This window comes from Lates calcarifer, linkage group LG1, assembly GCF_001640805.2.
Source record: "Lates calcarifer isolate ASB-BC8 linkage group LG1, TLL_Latcal_v3, whole genome shotgun sequence".
Classification (NCBI taxonomy): domain Eukaryota; kingdom Metazoa; phylum Chordata; class Actinopteri; family Centropomidae; genus Lates; species Lates calcarifer.
In genome coordinates, this window is record NC_066833.1 from 23,984,027 (window position 1) to 24,001,285 (window position 17,259).

Below are 17,259 nucleotides of genomic sequence, written 5' to 3' on the forward strand. Positions count from 1 at the left end.
GTGTATTTGATGCATGATTTTGTCAGGATCAAACAGAACAATGTAAAAATGTGGTGTACAGTACTTTTTTCTAACTGCACCTGTATACCTGTGTTTGGAAAGCTAAGTCTCTAACACATACACACAGGTTATGTATCCTCAGGATGCTTTCAGTGCCAAGAAATGTGTCTTAAAAGATCCAAGAAAACATCTAAATGCCAGTGGTGAAAACCAAGGTCAGCTAATGCCAAAGATTGATTTTGAACTGTGTGCATGCTTGAAGCAGTTAGAACTGATGCTTAATAACTGGAGAAAACATGCAATAGCTATTCCACTTAATGTGTGGCTCTTTTTTTGCAGCTGACAACCAAGCTGGAAGTGACACCAAACTGACTGTGGAGGATTTGTTCAAACCTGAGTTCAAGGTCCATGACCCGGAGGCGAAGTGGATCAATGGTGAGTTTTGCTGTTATTTCCTTGAGTCATGAATGCAAATGAGTGGGGTACTGAAATGGATGTAGATAAGTGTATGAGGAGGCTTCAAAAAGTTTGTGGTAAAAGGGACAGTTGGAAAAAACGGTTTAAGTTATGATGTTTATTTTTGAGTTGCAACATGCATTTAAGGGTTCATGTTAGAACATGTTATGATACGTTAGTACGAGAACGTACAGGTGCATTGAGATCAAAATCCCTGCATATGATTTTTAGCTATGTACTTTTTCCACAAACGTTTTGAAGCCCCATCGTATTTTTATACAATGGTCACTGAACCTGAGGCGATTTCTGCTTCTATGTACTACAAAACACAACACATGGAAATGTTACTATGAGGCTTGATTTTTGTTTGGTTGTCGTAAGGCTTTAATATCTTCCTGCTCCATGGAATGACAAAAACAGTCATTATTACTCATGAAATATACAGTGACTTGAGTGACGGCCTGGTATGCTGCCTGCATTACCTGTCCTTACTTCATGCAGTTGTACATATATTTATACAAAACACACCTGGACTCTCGTGCTTGACATGAATGACATCTGGATGAGTTCTGAGTGTGCTTTGCAAAAGCAAACAATAGGACTGCTTTTGTTCAGCAGGAGGGAGATGACATCTCTCTCTGCTGTCAGCAGACAGTTTTAAACAAGGCTGACATGTTGCACCCTTGCTTTACCTTGCCTCTATTTATGCAAATTCAGACGTTGGGATTTATTTTCCCTCTGCTTATTTACATTGTATTGATTCCTTATTTGCCAGAAGGGGATCACATGTTAAGCCTGGCAGGCTCTGGCTGAAAATAAACCACATCAAGTGGAGTGCAAGTGAATCTGATTATGGCTTGCTTAGATGGAGGAGGAAGATAAGGGTACCTCCGAGGGAAAGGATGGACAGGATTGTGGTGTTCCCACATCGCTCTCCGTCTGTCTCCTTTCCTGCGGATTAGTGTGTTTGTTTTGGCTTTCCTCTTTGTTGCCCATCAACTGTGTGACTCTCAATCCACGCCTGGGGGGCAAGAGAAAGAGGCAAGGCCTTTCTGTCCATCAATATTTCATTCCCGGGTGACATTTTTCCACTATCCTCGCAACGCCATCTCATTCCCTGAGCTGACCTCAGGCTTGACAGCTAGAGCAGCGATGTTGTGCAATGAGGCAGTCAGAAAAGTTAGCTTTATAGGGTGGTTTGTGGATGGATGGGGCGAAATAGACCCCAGACAAATGGGAGAAGATAACAGACAGACGGGCGAGAGGAAAGATTGATCGCTAGGATTTGAAGAAAAAATTAGATTTTTTTTTTTTTCCCCTTTAGACAGAGGCTTGGAGGGTTTTGGGTTGAAAGTCTTTCATAAATAAGAGGTAATCTGAAGGGGTGTATCATGTGATCTAATTAATAATCAAGGGCAAAAGGAATGCAGTAGAATAACAGATCATACTTAACATTACTGTAGTTTTATAACCACACATATGCCAGAAAACCGAAATCCAGGTGTCATACACATTATTTGTAATTCCTCAGTGTATTACTGGTTGTATTTTCTTTGTATAATTTGTAATTTTTTATAATTAAAACATCAACTCATGTATATTGTGAGATACTACAGAAAAAGGTAATTTATAATTAATATGACAGTAAGTTTTGCTGGGAAAGTGCATCTGTTTTCAGTAAATGAATACCTTGCTGATGAGCCTCAATGTTTCCCTGGTGAGTTTGGTTAATTTAGGCTTTCTTTTGAACTCAGTGTGGACCAAACAAACACACTCAGACCCCTATTTACAGATGGCGTCACTATGATTTTAGCGTGAATTCAAAAGCAGAAATATTCAATTTAGTCAACTCGTGAAATGGGACTAAGCTTGTATCCTACTTCATGCATTTTGGCAATTCTTCACTGAAAAGTAAATGGATTGTTGCAGCCGTGCACACATGGCCCTGATAATTTTGTAGCACAGCACTGATAATTTTAGTCTTGTCTCACAGGAGTTGCTAATCTAATGCTGCCTTGATCTGTTGTTATTGTTATTGTTTGGTTACTTTTGTTAAGGATCTGAATGCTTATTCCACCACTGAAAGACACACAATAACACAAACAAACTAACTAACTGTAGCAGTGGTGGACCAGCAACTCCCATGGTCTGTGAGGTAAAAGAACTGTTTTTGTCAATGCAGTTTGGTAGCAATATATAGCGATGTTTCTGGTGAAACAAAATGGATTGTATCAATAAAAAAAGACTATCTCTGTAGGAATCCTATCCATAATGTTGTATAATGTTTATAGTAGCCAGATACACCGTTTTTGAGTTTCGTCCCTGGGAAATAAGGCCCTGATTCCAAGTTATCCTATAAGTTAAAAGACAGAGTTGGAGCACCACTTGCTGAAAAACATAAGGTCATAAGGTATCTCTTGATTTGTTTATGATATGTTAGTGTGAACAATATTTAAAAGAAGACAAAATTCCAATACAAGATAGATGTCCAAGTATATTGATGACTTGAAATGATACCTCAGTTAAATGAGTGCCGATATAAAGTTAGAGATGGATGGTTGCTCCAGTCTGACATTACAACTTGATGATTAGTCAAATGGAGTGCATCATTACAGATTAAATTTGCTGCTAAGAGCACTTTGATTCATCTGGTACACCTCCATCTCCCTGGTTAATGGAGCCAGTTTTTCGCAGGACATTATTTCTTTGAAATGCCTCACCCTCTCATCTGGAACACAATGATGATGATCATGACTATAACCTTCATTTACTCGTGGGTTACAATGGTGAATCTGTTGACCGGCACATACAGTATGGAATCAGTCACACTGGTTAATATTTATGTAAGTTTTTATTATAATACAGTAATTCTACAGTCTGTTTTTAATCATTTTTATGTTGTTTCACACAAATCTGAATATTATCATTCTAATTCACATGAAAGGCAAGTATTCGCAGAATGTCACTTGCCCGCAGTGTTCCTCTGAAATTAAATTTCATGTCAGTAGGATTGCTATGGGTGAAGATCTGTACAGAGATTACAGGGAGACATCTGGTTAATGTTGGGCACATGTGCAAAAAATGACACACGTAGTCTCCTGCAGCTGTTGTGTGTGAGTAAATGTGTGTGTGTGAGTGTGAATACTGGATGTGTGTTTGTTTTTCACACTGATGCATGAGATTAAAAAAGTCACATTTAGCTGCTGCCGCACATGATTGAGTGAGTCACAAGCTGGGCATCGTCATCCTGTTACTGACAATCTGGTGCGAGAAGGGGCATCTCGTTTTGTGTTTATATTGGCCCAGCGTGGACATACTTACACATCAGTTGGCACAATTAGGCTCTCTAAGCCAGAAACACTTCAGCAGATTCAGTAACAGTCAGTGAAGTGGAGCAACGTTTTAAACTAACACATTTTGTATGGAAGGAAGCACATAATTCAAAAGAAGTATCCAGGAGATATATTGTAGAAAGGCATATCGACACTATTTATTGTTGCATCTTTCTGTCCAAATGGAATCTTTGAATTGATTCCATAATCTTTGAAGGGTGATTCCATAATCACTTGAAAATGTTTTAACTTGAGTAAAAAATGCACCTATCCCAAGGCTTTATCAACACACTTCACAATAATGTCTCACACATTTCTCTCTCTAAAATCAAGTTCAACAGAATGTCTTGTTTTAAGCTCAAAAGCACATATGATACAGATCTTCCTCCAAGTATATGAATGCCAAACTTTATGATGTGAAACTCTGTGCACATGTACGCACCTGTGCGTATACTGTATCTCCCAGCTCATATAAATCACTGCTCAGCTCAGTTAATGGTCAGTACTGCAGTAATCTCTGCAAATCCATTATTGAATCTTTAGCTGTCGATACTGTTTACCTCGTACAAATTACCACTCAACTTCACCCAATGACTAGTCAGCTGCCTTGCCTGTCAGTTCTCTTCATTCACTGCAATCAAATTAATCCTTTTTTTTATGACCTGAAAAGCGGGCTTGTTGCTGACAGATTAATAAATCCCTTCTGGACTGTTTGGATGTCTGATTTTATTGGGCAGCTGCCAGAAATACACACATGTAATTATGTGAAAATGAAACTGGGTGCTGCTGAAAAGCTGTACTTAAATTAAGTGTGCATCAATGTGAGAGATTTAGTTTTTTGTAGTAGATGGAACAACTACCACTAACGGAATAATTACAGAATAATGACAGGATAAATCAGAATAAATACGTACATATCAACTTGATAAAAGATGCGTGCTTCCTTCACGAGTTGTATTATTCAAAGGTGACATGCCTGTAGTTACTCAGTTTAGAATGATACTGAGGAGGTAATGGGAGGTGACATCTGCTGAAGGAGAGTCATAGCTTCGGTCGAGTGTGCGTCCTTGACGGTGATAAATGCGCTCCCACTTTGGCCTAATTACGGACATAAGCCGACTAATGCTGATTCAACTAATGGAGAATCCCAGTTTTCATCCAACACATCATCTGCTTGACTTGATTTATGTAGTGCAACTTTCCCACTCACCCTCAATGTCATGTCTGGGTAGATGTCTTCTTCCTTATTATTCTAATGCGCAAGTCTTCTACAAACACTGGTAATCCCAGTGAAAGTAAATGTTTTATACAAGGCCATCCTTTATTTTCTGTTTTTCCGAGTGTATGGGATTTTAAGCACAGAAGTGAAGAGCACCATTTGTGAAGGTTAAGGTGACGTTTGGGACTCCTCAACCAGACATAAAAATATAAGTAGCAAATAATGTGGTAGTCTTTTTGCCTTCCAAAATCTAACACAAGATTTACAAATATGTTCTAGCCTGCATTTCTTTATTATTGATGCACTTCTAAAAATTATTGCTAGTTTCACTCCTAGAGAAGAAACTAGAGATATTACTGTACATCTGTACTGTATACCACAAATCCCAAAACTAAATATAACTGAAAAAATCAAACTTTGTCTCAGGGCTTTTGTTGCATTAACTTTGACTGTAGCATTTCTTTTTAAATTGAAATGATTAAATTACACAAAATAAAGATGTGAGGCAAAGGTACCGTGTGAGGTGAAAGGGACAGGTACATGCTTACAGGTGGGGTCTTAACATGTACATGCAGTTGTCATGCTGTCGTGGGCCTGACATTATGTCTGAATACAACCGCCACCAAAATGTAATCAAATAATAACAAAATGTATCTAAAAATGTAGCTTCTATCAGGGTTTTGGCCATTGGACAGTAACATTTTCAAAAGTATATATTTTCGAAGAATATGATATTCTAATTTTGCGGTAATGATGTCCTTGAACATATCTGTGGAGGTCTGGAGCAGCACAGAAAACAAATACCATTCTTTCTGATACTCATTTGTATCAGCACTAGAGAGGCAGCACATAATGGCAAGATGATCTTTGCCACCAATGTTCCCCTTGGGTGAACCACTTACCTTGGCACTGACATATCCCATTACTCTCACTGTGGGGCAATATTTGGCGAATCATTGTTTTTCTTCCACACCTTTTATTCTAAATCAAGAATTTGGCATGCAATGTGAAGCTCTTGGCTCGTCTGCCAATGAATGGGCTGTCACCCAAGTTGAAGCTGGGTGCTAACTTAAGTTGTACGCTAGTGGGCATATTTCACGGGTGTGTGGACTTAAGATAGCGTGCGCATTTCCTTAATAAGTGCAAAGCATACAGTAATTGCATGTCAATGCCAAATCATGGTCTGATTTTCAAAGAGATGTTTGTGTTCCAGCAGACTTGTTTTCCTCACTGGATGACTAGTCTCTCTGCCGTTCAGTTCAGTAGGTCCTTGCACGTTGAGCCATCAGCCCACCTTGATTTTCTTTCATTTTCCTAATTAGCTACATGATCACACCAATTAATCTCTATTCCCCTGCCGCTCAGCATGGTGGCAAAAGGAAGAAAAGATTAGCCGTGCTGTCAGCTGCCAGTGATCTGCAAAGTGGTTTGCAACATATGGATCCGTAGCAGGGAAACAGGGTCTTGAAAAAGTAAATTGCATTCTTTTTTAGGCTGTTTTTCCACTTGTAAGCTTTTGCAGCATCATTCTCAGGGGTTAATTGGGAACCGCATGCTTCGGTGCCTCCCATTAATTAACATTAGAGACTCCCCAAGCTGTACCGGGAACTGCGGCTAAAGCATAACTGCAGGGACGACTGTGTGTGTGCGCGCGCGCGTTTCTCTCTGCTGACATGCAAATGAGTGTAGCGCATACATACATCTGTTAGAGCATGACGGTTGCTAATGGCTTCATGCTACTGCCAGACAGTTCCGTGATGCAGCCGGACAGCGCTGCATGCACGGACTGATTGGCTCACACGCTCAAATCCTCTTTCTTTTCCTTTTCTCATAGACACAATATTCAGGTTGGGAAAGCTTCCTCATTTGTGTGAACTCTAATGCCAGCCAGCATGAAGTTGAGCCCACTGTTAAGCCTTATGTGTCTTAAAGTCTTCTCCATCAGTTGAGCTCCTGTTAGCCCATCCTATTTTTGCAGCTCCTGACATGCCCATTATCACTGCTCAGAGCAGTGAGGGACACTGATTAAAAGAGAGAGATTGAATCCTCCAATGTTCTGTCTGTGCCCTTTCTCATTGTGTGTGATTTTTAGCAGCAACAGTGCTGAGAAGTCAGACATGTGCACAGCCATTAGTGCATCAGAGGCCTGGTGATTCAGCACTGTTATCGTAACTACTATTTCTCAATAACATTTTCCATTCTGTAGGTTGGACTGGGGGTGCTTCATTGTTTGTGTAATAACCCAACATGAACAAGCTTAGGAAGAGTTACCAAAATAGAAAAATCAATCACAATGCCCAGCCCTGAAAGCAGTGCTGTCAGGAAGCCGTCATATCGCAGTGCCTGGTGTTTAGGCTGGGAAAAAGGAGGGCCAGGGTGTGTAAATCACTGTGGCAATCAAGTGAAGAAATGAAATTTCTGTCACACTCTGGGTGTTTGCATGTGAGCAACAGAGAAGGAGAGATTATATGACAGCTAAAAAAAATGGTTCACGTCCATTGATGTCCAGCTCATAGAAAATTATACCATCAGTGTCAATTCATGACCTGAATCTTAACCCTGGGAGGAAAGGCAAACTCCCAGGATTCTTTTATTTAATATGCCTGTCAAACCATAAGGGGCAGAAAGAGGCTACAGTAACTTTCATCAAGTGTTATCAGTCTAACAAAACCTACATTGGCACTGAAATGTAACTTCTGCATATTTACAGACAGTGCTATGGTAGTGGTATGGTATCTAGTAACCACAACATCTTATTTGACTGTGTTTAACATATATTTATATGAAAGGCTTGTATACCCCCATGTTTTCACTTGTGGCTGCTTACCTCTGCTTAGGTTGGAGGTAGGTGGAGCTATGATGATAAATAGGTAATTACACAAGGTTCACCCCACTTCATGTATGATCCTGAGAAGAAGCCTAATGAGCCATAATAAGTAAAATCACCTGTGTGGGTGTACTGTGGTTGTGCAGGGCCTTTAATTTAAAAATCAAGATAAAGATACAGACATCTGTTATTGTAATTAGATATAGTTCTGACCCCAACGTTGTCTGAAATCAGACTTTCACCAAATTTAATACACCACTGAGACAAATGGCTCAAGCCAAGCCCTTTGTATTTATAAAGGCTTTATGAAAATCATTGTAACTGTTGTTCCCGATAAACATATACAGATATATATATATACATATACATATGAAGATACAGCACATTGCTGTGATAAGAAGATATTATGTCTAACTTCTGTATGTTGGCCTTAATGACAATACAATGTCATTGTTAAAGGTCATTTGGTGGGATTCTAACAAGGCAAGATATTGATTGGCTCATACCTGGCTGTGAAAGGAAGACTGATATATTGGATAGAGGTGAGGAGCTGACAGATCTCAGCAGCAGGCCTGCCATGGGTTAAAAACACCAGTCACTGCCCATTCTCACTGAGAGAACTCAGCTTTGTGGCTGTTAACAGGGTTTATCTGATATGATGCAAGATTTCAGACGCAAGCATCTCAAAAACTATATGACCAGACATCTCTCTGTTAATTTAAGATTTGTTAAAATATCCTCAAAACCATAAACAAGTCAAACTATATCATCTTCAGGTTAAATGGTAAAACTTAACATACCTCAGAGTTTCTAAAAAGGCCATTTCTCTTTTTACCTGACTGTGAAATGGCTTCATGCCATAACATTATATTTAGGATGGAGCGAAATATTGGGTTTCTTTTCCTTTTATACTCTTATCTCCATCCAAAAAGTAGAAAAAGAGGTCTTAAAATTGTGGGTGCATCACAAATTCAAGTAAAACACAGTTTACATCCAAATGCCAAATGATTTGGAAGCAAATAAACTACACTCAGATGAATAAGACAGTCTCATAAATATACTGTTTTCCTGTCTATTCCCAGACACAAAATATTAAAAAACCGTGACTGTGCCTCCCAAATAAATGGCAAAGATCTGGGTACATTGGACAACAAATCTGATAAGTTGTTAAAATAAATGTCATGCATAATACAATACAACTTCATTAGGCTCTGTTCTGTTGCAATCTGAAATGAAGTGGACCCTAAATGGCAGCTTGCCATTACAGAGAGTGGTTATCCGAGTTTTTAGGTGCACTATGTTGATATAAATTTCGTAGGAACATCTTTGAATGGAGTCTGTCACCATCCACAGTATCTGTTTAAAAAACAAACAAACAAACAAACAAAAAAAAAACAGTGAGAGGACAGTGAGCAGTGCTTGGTGAAGAGGAGGATGTTTCGAAATTCAGAATTTTAATATGTTGACCAAATTACTGTAGAAATGTGCAATAGTAATGGCTCTGCCATATATTAGTGTAGTGTTGTATTCAGCATACAGTGGTCTGGCATAGTTTAGCAATGTGTAGTATTTAGCATTAAATGTACTGTGCTGTATGTTGTGCTATAATACATGCTATTCAACTGACTAAGTTATATCAATATTAATACTGAGCAGAATACATATATTATTATACTGCAGTATATAGGCTGTGGTATGTAACATATATTATATTTTTTGTGCAGTATATACTTGCAGTGTACAGCACATTATACACATTATGTAGTAATAATATGAAATTAAATGATTAGTTGATTAATCTGTTGATTAATAATTATTGGGTGATTAATTAATAATTTACTTAATTTATAAAGCAAAAGTGAAGCTTGAAGCTTTTATGCCTTGTATTCTAGACTACATTTGGACATTTTATTGACAAAAAGTTACCGAAATTATAGTAGACGCACAAATAGATAATGAAAGCAATCATTACTTGCAGCTCCAATTTAAAATATCACAGCATGACATATACAAATGTAATGTTTAAGGATATTTTGTGGCATTCAGAGCTTTTAGCTGTATTGTTTTAGCCAATTTGAAAGATAATTATGGTTCGATATTTCACTTTTTTCTTCTCCATTCTGCAGATGTGGAGTGAGGAATAATTGCTGACATTTCACAAACCCTAACCTTCTGTTAGGCTTTCTGTTTTGTTACCGCCAAATAAAATGTTTTAGATCATGGGGCTACATTGTTGACAAGTTACCAATCTATATGATCATTAAATCGAATTTTCCCCTTTCTGGCATTGTCACCATGTTCCCAGATCTCAGCAATAACTTGGTAAATACAATGTTAACAACAACAAATACAAATGATGGCCGAAGCTACAAAAATGTGACCCGAAGAGCTACACCAGAAATATTGTTCAAACCTTGAGAGGGTGTCAAAATAATAGTCAGAATTTGCTGCTTCCACCAGCAGGTACTGTTCTGACTCACCAGTAATTTTCTGTCTGTCACTGAGACCCAGCATCTATCATCAACTCACTCTGCTGTATTGCAACTGACAACCTGAAGCTGGAATAGTTCTTAATGGCTGTCATTACTCTGCCAGCAGCTCTTAGACCTTACTATCCACATTTAAATGTGTCCTAGGCTATGTGTTTTACCCAAAGTCAAGTGAAATCTACAGATCCTTTCTCATTAACTCCATGTAAATATGAAGTTGTACTGTATACTGAATACTGAACATTAGTTATAGAACATAGGACATTTTTCCACTTGAAATGATGAGTTAAATGAATAAACTGCTGAAAGTTCAACTCATTAAATGAAGTTTTAAAGAAAACCAGCAGATCAGCCTACTTCCCAGCATGCATTGTTTGAGAGATAAAACTCTACAAAGACTCTCCTTTGTTGTAGTTTGAAGAACTCATTCATATTACACGTACAATTCAAGTTATGGTTGTTTCTTTTTATATAATTAAAACATAAAAGACTGAATTCTCACACTTAGAATTAAAACAGTATCTGACTCTGGTACAAAAGGACTTCAACAACTACAGCTGTGAGATCTTAATGTCAAATGAAGAACTGTCCCTTTAAACTGTGGCTAAACAATCAATTCAACTTAATATCTTAAGTTTGTTGAACTTGTTTTCATGTGCTTAACTCAATTAGTTTAACATTTTCAAAACTCATCAAGCAACTTCATTCATAAATTCAACTTGAGTTCACATTTCACATTCAACTTGAACTCCCATTTTAACGCAGCAAGGAAAAATGCTGATACTGATGTAATTCCTGAGAACGCCAGGCTGTTTTAAAGACATAACATGACTTACATTTTTTACTTTTCTGACATGTGACCCCCTCTCCAGTTATGAGAATGAATGTCCTCCTTAAGTCTCAAAGAGGAAGCAGCATTGTGTTGTTATACCATTTGAGAAAGTCTGAGGAAAGAGGTCCCATCAGAAGTGCGAACGGTCCTGCTGTTTGTACTACGTCACCTGCCTTTCTCCTTTGCTCCTGTCATTATTACTATGGCCACAAGAGGTCACCGAACAATGAACAAAACTATAACAATACTATATTTACCCCCATATTTTGCAATGTAAAGTTTGAACAATTCACAGCTTAATGGCATTTTAACTGCTGTACAGTACAGTGCCAAAAAAAAAGGATGTGACATAGCTACAAAACAGAAAAACTTCAATAATTAAGGGTTTATACTCACTCTGATTATTATCCAGCTCAGGCAATTTTCAAGTCTGTTGAAGTTCATATTTATACATTTGAAGGGAGGAAAGGGCTCCAACCAGCATGACTAATATTAGTCCTTACCATTATTCCTGTGATTCAAACTCACATAAAAATAATTAATTTCCTAAATTAATGCCCATGAGCAGGACAAAGCACCACTTAGTATGGATATATGGAAGGAGCTGTGTCTAGCTGCAAAGTGATTCTAATGTATATCCACTTTACACAAAAACCTCCTGTCCCCATGGGTCATACAGGCCGATGCATTATGGAGTGACATTCATATTCCATCTATAACCTTCACAACCCTGCCATAAGACTGTGACATTTCACTTCATTAAGTCCTCAGTACATTTGATGTTCCGTCTCAGACACAAGGCCAGTGTGAGAGGACGGTGGTTGACGATGAATTAAACATGGCAGGTTTAAATATAGACTCCTTGAGACAAAGGTAGCTGTACAGTATCTCATTTCCCAACCTCCACATATCCTCTGGCATCATTGCCTCATTGCCTCACTTAAAGGATACATCTACAAATCCATCCCCCAAAAAAGACCAAAACAAACAATGAATTGATTTTTCTTAAAAAAAAAAATAAATAAAAATACAGAGTGCATCAAAGCCTGATAAATCATGTTGCTCATTGCCATAGATCTCCATTGTTCAAATAAATAATAAAAACAATGAGCCCCACACCCTTGCAGTGACTGACATGTTCCTTCATTAACATGAATGGATACAGTGCCCAAACTGACTTTTATTGTCATTTTGGTCTTCAACAACCTCTGACAAAAATATCTAGCTCTTTAGCTGCTAAATGCTAGCATTTTCTTGTGCTTTTTGGTACTGGACAGGTAGTGTGCAGTAGATTTGTCAGCATTGTTCTGTTGACACCAGCTGCTGGGCTGCAGATGGAAATGACTGACAAGAGCAGTGGGGCTGAACCACAACCATTATAGGCTGTCAAACCAATACAATGAGCTGAAAGATGCTAAAATGCTCCAAAGAGCTGCACAGTTCCATAATTCTGTTTGATTTCATCACTACAAGTGAACCCTTTGACATAACACACTGACACTTGATTGATTGGTTAAAACAAAAATCTTGATAAGTGAAGCTTTAAGTGTGTCAATCATTTTTTAGCATGAAGACAGCAAGTTTGGATCAAGCATTTAGCCGTAATATTTGGTGTGTTCCTTCTTCCTGTTGGGAAACTGGGGACATCTTTTCTTCTAAACATGTTTGTTTTTTAATGAGCATATGATTAACATATTCAATACTTTAAACTGTGTCAGTGACACTTGCTTTGAAATGCAAATCAGACACGGATTATATCTGCTATACAGAGCAGTCAATGAAGAGAAATGAATAAGGGGAGTCAGTGAGCCACAGTAATTCATGTCCGTCTTTCAGTGAGCTTTAAAATGCACTCTCTCAGAATATACAAGTTATGGGTTAGAAACAGCCTGTCTCAGGAACTTTTAAGAACCACTCAGCCACTTAAGCGAATATAAGGTGGCACTTGCTACGATACAGAGTATAGCAATTAAAGTGAGTTGGCGAAGCGTGTCAGTGTCAAATGTCCATCTTGAGTAAGTGGCTTCACATGTCACATGTCTTTGGTGCAATTTAAGTAAAAAAAAATATATATATATTGAGTTCCCACACTGCATTCACACAGCCACTTTACACACCATGTTTTTCCTAACGCATTTAAAGAGCCATGTGCAGACTCTGTGATCACTATGTCGCAAGAGTAACAAAAATAGTTTCTTTCTGTGCCTCTTTTTCTTTTCCACAAAATCAGTCATTCAGTCAGTTATTTCTTCGTGAGCTCTTTGTGCCACCAGAGAACATGAATACGTCCACACGTAAGAAGCATTTCAGTGCTGCATGGCCTGCTGTCACCCACCAGATTTTTTTTTCCCCCAAATGGCCAAGACTATCCGGTCAGCGAGTTACCTGTCAGTCAGTATGATATCATGTTTACCCCTCTTGGTTCTTTTGTAAAAAGCCAGTGAAAAGCCAGCACTGAACCTCGTATTGCTACATAGCAAAATCGCCAGTGTTAAATTTTCAGTGTTAACTGACATTAATGGTGGTCAGTATTGATTTATCAAAACTAATAACCCTAGAGTAAATTCCTGAAAGTATGTGGATGGTGTGGATTTTGGTTGTTGCAGGTATGTCCACACAGGTGGCATGGTGGTGCAGTGGTTGGCGCTGTTAACCCCTCACAGCAAGAAAGCTCTGGTTCAAGCCCCTGTTTGTCCGGGGCTTTCCTGCGTGGAGTTTGCATGTTCTCCCTGTGCCTGTGTAGGTTCTCTCTTGGTACTCTGGCTTCCTCCCACAGTCCAAAGACATGTTAATTGGTGACTCTAAATTGCCCGTATACAGCAAAACTGCCAGTGTTCATTTTTCAACTCTTACAGTGTTGAAATAACTCTGGGTGAGTGTAAAAAAAATTAACACTTTTAAAAATGTTAATTTAACACTGAAAAGAGTGGACACATATAGACATTATTCTTGTGATAAATGTAACACTCTTAGTGTTAATTTAATACTAGCGATTTTGCTGTGTATTTATTAACAGGCCAGAGCTTGCAAAGATCTCAGGTTGAACTACAGAATATGCACCAACTAAATAGATAAATAAATAAGTGACTACTATGAATTACCTACTGCAGTTTAAATCAGTGGTAATGGTTGCATTTTTTTCCATATAATTTTGTACCAATTCATTTTGTTCAAATACTGGCCTGTTATCATTTAGTTCCAAGCTTTTGGCTGCACACATGATGTTACTGTATGTACTGAGTGCTGGTGAGGTGACCTAGTGATTAAAGACCTTGAGATAATGGAAATGTTCCTGTTAGAGCCACAGGGGAAGTGTAGGTTACTGGCATAAATGCTGACTGCACGAAACAATGCAGCATCCAGGTGCAAGCTTGGGAGGCTGGAAGGCACCTTTGAAGCAGACTCTGCTCCTTCCCTGAAGTCAAAAAGCCCTTGCTTTAAAAGGAAGGACTGGGACTGGTTTTGTAACATTATTCTCTAGAGATGCTTGTGTGCTGTTCACCTGCTTTTATTGCTGACATTGTTTTAGCTGATGGTGACGATGAAGAGGAGGAGAACAATGCGGTGAGGAGCGGATGCACAGAAATGTGTGGGCCTCTCTCTCTCTTACACACAGAGGCACAAAATAATTTCATGTTTCATAAGCATATTCACCCTCGAGTGCATGCACATCTCATTCTTAGCTTGCATGTCCACGAGTGTAAGAGTCAAAAACTTGATGGGGTTGGAGTAGGTGCTTGGCACATGAAAGGAAAAGCTGTTGAAACCAGCAGTCCACCTTCTTTCACTCAAATTATCCAAAGGTTTGATAGAAATGAAGTGTGCCATCATTAGTGTGTTGCACTAATTCTCCCACCCATCATTAGTGTGTTGCACTAATGATGGGTGGGTAGGAGAATTAAAGTGAGGTAAAGTGAGGTGGGGCCATATTAGATGCAATATGCAGAGCTAATACACTCCTTGCAGGACAAGAGCGTGTAATTTTCCTGTTTGCTCTACACACGTGAATTTTCAAATGCACTGTAGAGATCATTGAAGCAGCACTGAACTGTATCAGTCCTAAAAAATTGAAACCCATCGGCACATGGCCCTTGGACATTGTACACAACCCTAACAAGTCAATTAGAATGATTCAAAATGGCTTGTTAAATAAGGTTCAGTAATTAATTAAATGTCTTTATTGATGAAGTCTAAAGGGTTCGTGTTGCAGAGGAGGTGTTGTGCTAATCTATCTCTAATCTTCTAATCTAATCAGAGAATGTTACTCGTTTATTTCTCTCGTGGTATATAAAAAATTAAGTCAGAGGCTAGAGGGATTGCAGGGGAGTGCTCTAATTTAAAGCACGTGTCTGCTCTTATTTTGTCAATCACAGTCCACTAGTAGATTCAGAGCAACAGGACACAGATTATTGGGTGCAGCTCATGGCGAGGCACTTCCACTGATCTCAGCTGATACAGACATGATAGGTGTAGAGATTCAGAGTGAAAAGATGGCACTGGACTTTCATTGTACTGTAATGTCTTCTACACTTTACAGATGGAGCAGTTATATATATATATATATATATATATATATATAAAGGGCAGAAAACAGGGTAAGCAAGCAGAGGTTTGACATGCAATTTGTGGTTTTCACACATGCAATTTTCACACATGACAAAACAACATTGAATCGTGTCATGTGTTGTAATGTGTAAGAAGTAGAAGATCTGCCATGAAGAGCACAGTTTTCACTCCTCATTTTCAGTTTGTTTTACACTCTAAAATATAATTTTTTGATCTATGAAATACACAGTTTGTTTGTTTGTCAACAAAACTCACAGTTTCAGCAGTTTCCGTTTCATTTGCTCTCCAAAATATCTTTAAGCAATGGAAGGAATCCATATTGTTTTCTGAGGTGATGGGTGAGCGCATGTTTTTCTGGACGCTGATGTTTCCCACTCAGAAGTTTCTGAGTTTACTGTCATTGTCGTCACAGCATCAAGGTTCGCTGCCCTAATCATCAGATTGGAGGCAGCTGGAGAGAAAGACCTGTACTTGGTCCTTATGCTTGACAAAATTGGCATCCTCATCTGCATGTTTTTCAGAAAACAAAACAAACCAAAAAAAAGATCATGTTATCATTCCCGGTTGACATTGTATTTATAGTAATAATCTCCTAAAACTGTTGTAGAATCAGTCAAAGGTAAAGCAGGAAAGGACATTATCACAGTGAAGATGCAGCTATCTAAGTGTCAGGTTCATTGAAGAACCTAAATTAAGTAGAAATTTTCTTTATGATACTTTGCTTCTTTGCCAGTGCTTCTCTGTCACTTATCTGGTCACACTCTCTGTTGTTAGCACTTGCACTCTCTTTTCATCTCGCGTTTTTAAAAAAAAATCAGTGCAGTTTTTGTGCCTTTGTTAGGTAGCCAACAGTAGAGAGATGACAGAAAATTGCAGGAGAGAGAGAGAGAGAGAGAGAGCTGGGGAATGCTCTTTTTAGACTAGTCACATTTCTGCGTTGAAAATCGGATACTGGATGATCTTTTCAAATAGGACTATGGCTACTTGGAATAATTTTCTGTCCATTATCATCAGTAAAATTCCCTCCTGAGGACAGATTACATCTAAATAAATATAAAACTTTGATTCACTTCCTCACAACCACTAAGGAACTGACATTCTGGTCAAGTCATTAGATTTCAAAGTTTTAAGTAAGTCATCATGTAGAGAGTAGGTAGGAAAGAAAAGTAACTCTTTTCTGTGCCTCTGTCAAAAGCCACTGTACAAACTAATGTCCTTAGAGGAAAGGCTACAGTTGACTGATGCCCCATTTGGATACCCCCCCCCCCCCCAATATTGCGAGTGTGTTTGCCACTCACTGGCACTCATTAACAGCTATTGAGTGGTTGTTGTATTTGTAATGTTGTTGTCATGCAGCTCTAAATGAGCTCTCGTGTCATTAATCTTCTTTTGAACTTGAGTCTTTCTCCTCTCGGGTTGAATTTTTTTCATCAGCATTTGTGAAAAATCTTCCAACATCGTAAACCATAATTCTGTGATGTGGTGAGACTTCATGTAATGTATTTTGCCATTTATCTCTGTCAGCAGTGATATAATCC

The 17,259-nt window shown here is 38.5% G+C and overlaps 1 protein-coding gene across 4 annotated transcripts in view; it reads left to right on the forward strand.

The window, feature by feature from the left end:
* Positions 1–17,259, forward strand: part of LOC108901333 (inactive dipeptidyl peptidase 10) — a 231,937-nt gene that overhangs the window by 154,355 nt on the left and 60,323 nt on the right. For all 4 annotated transcript variants that reach the window (XM_051072573.1, XM_051072571.1, XM_018702801.2 and 1 more), the window contains exon 3: positions 340–435. In XM_051072573.1, the coding sequence (XP_050928530.1) occupies positions 340–435 (96 nt within the window). The remainder of the gene's footprint in view (positions 1–339; positions 436–17,259) is intronic.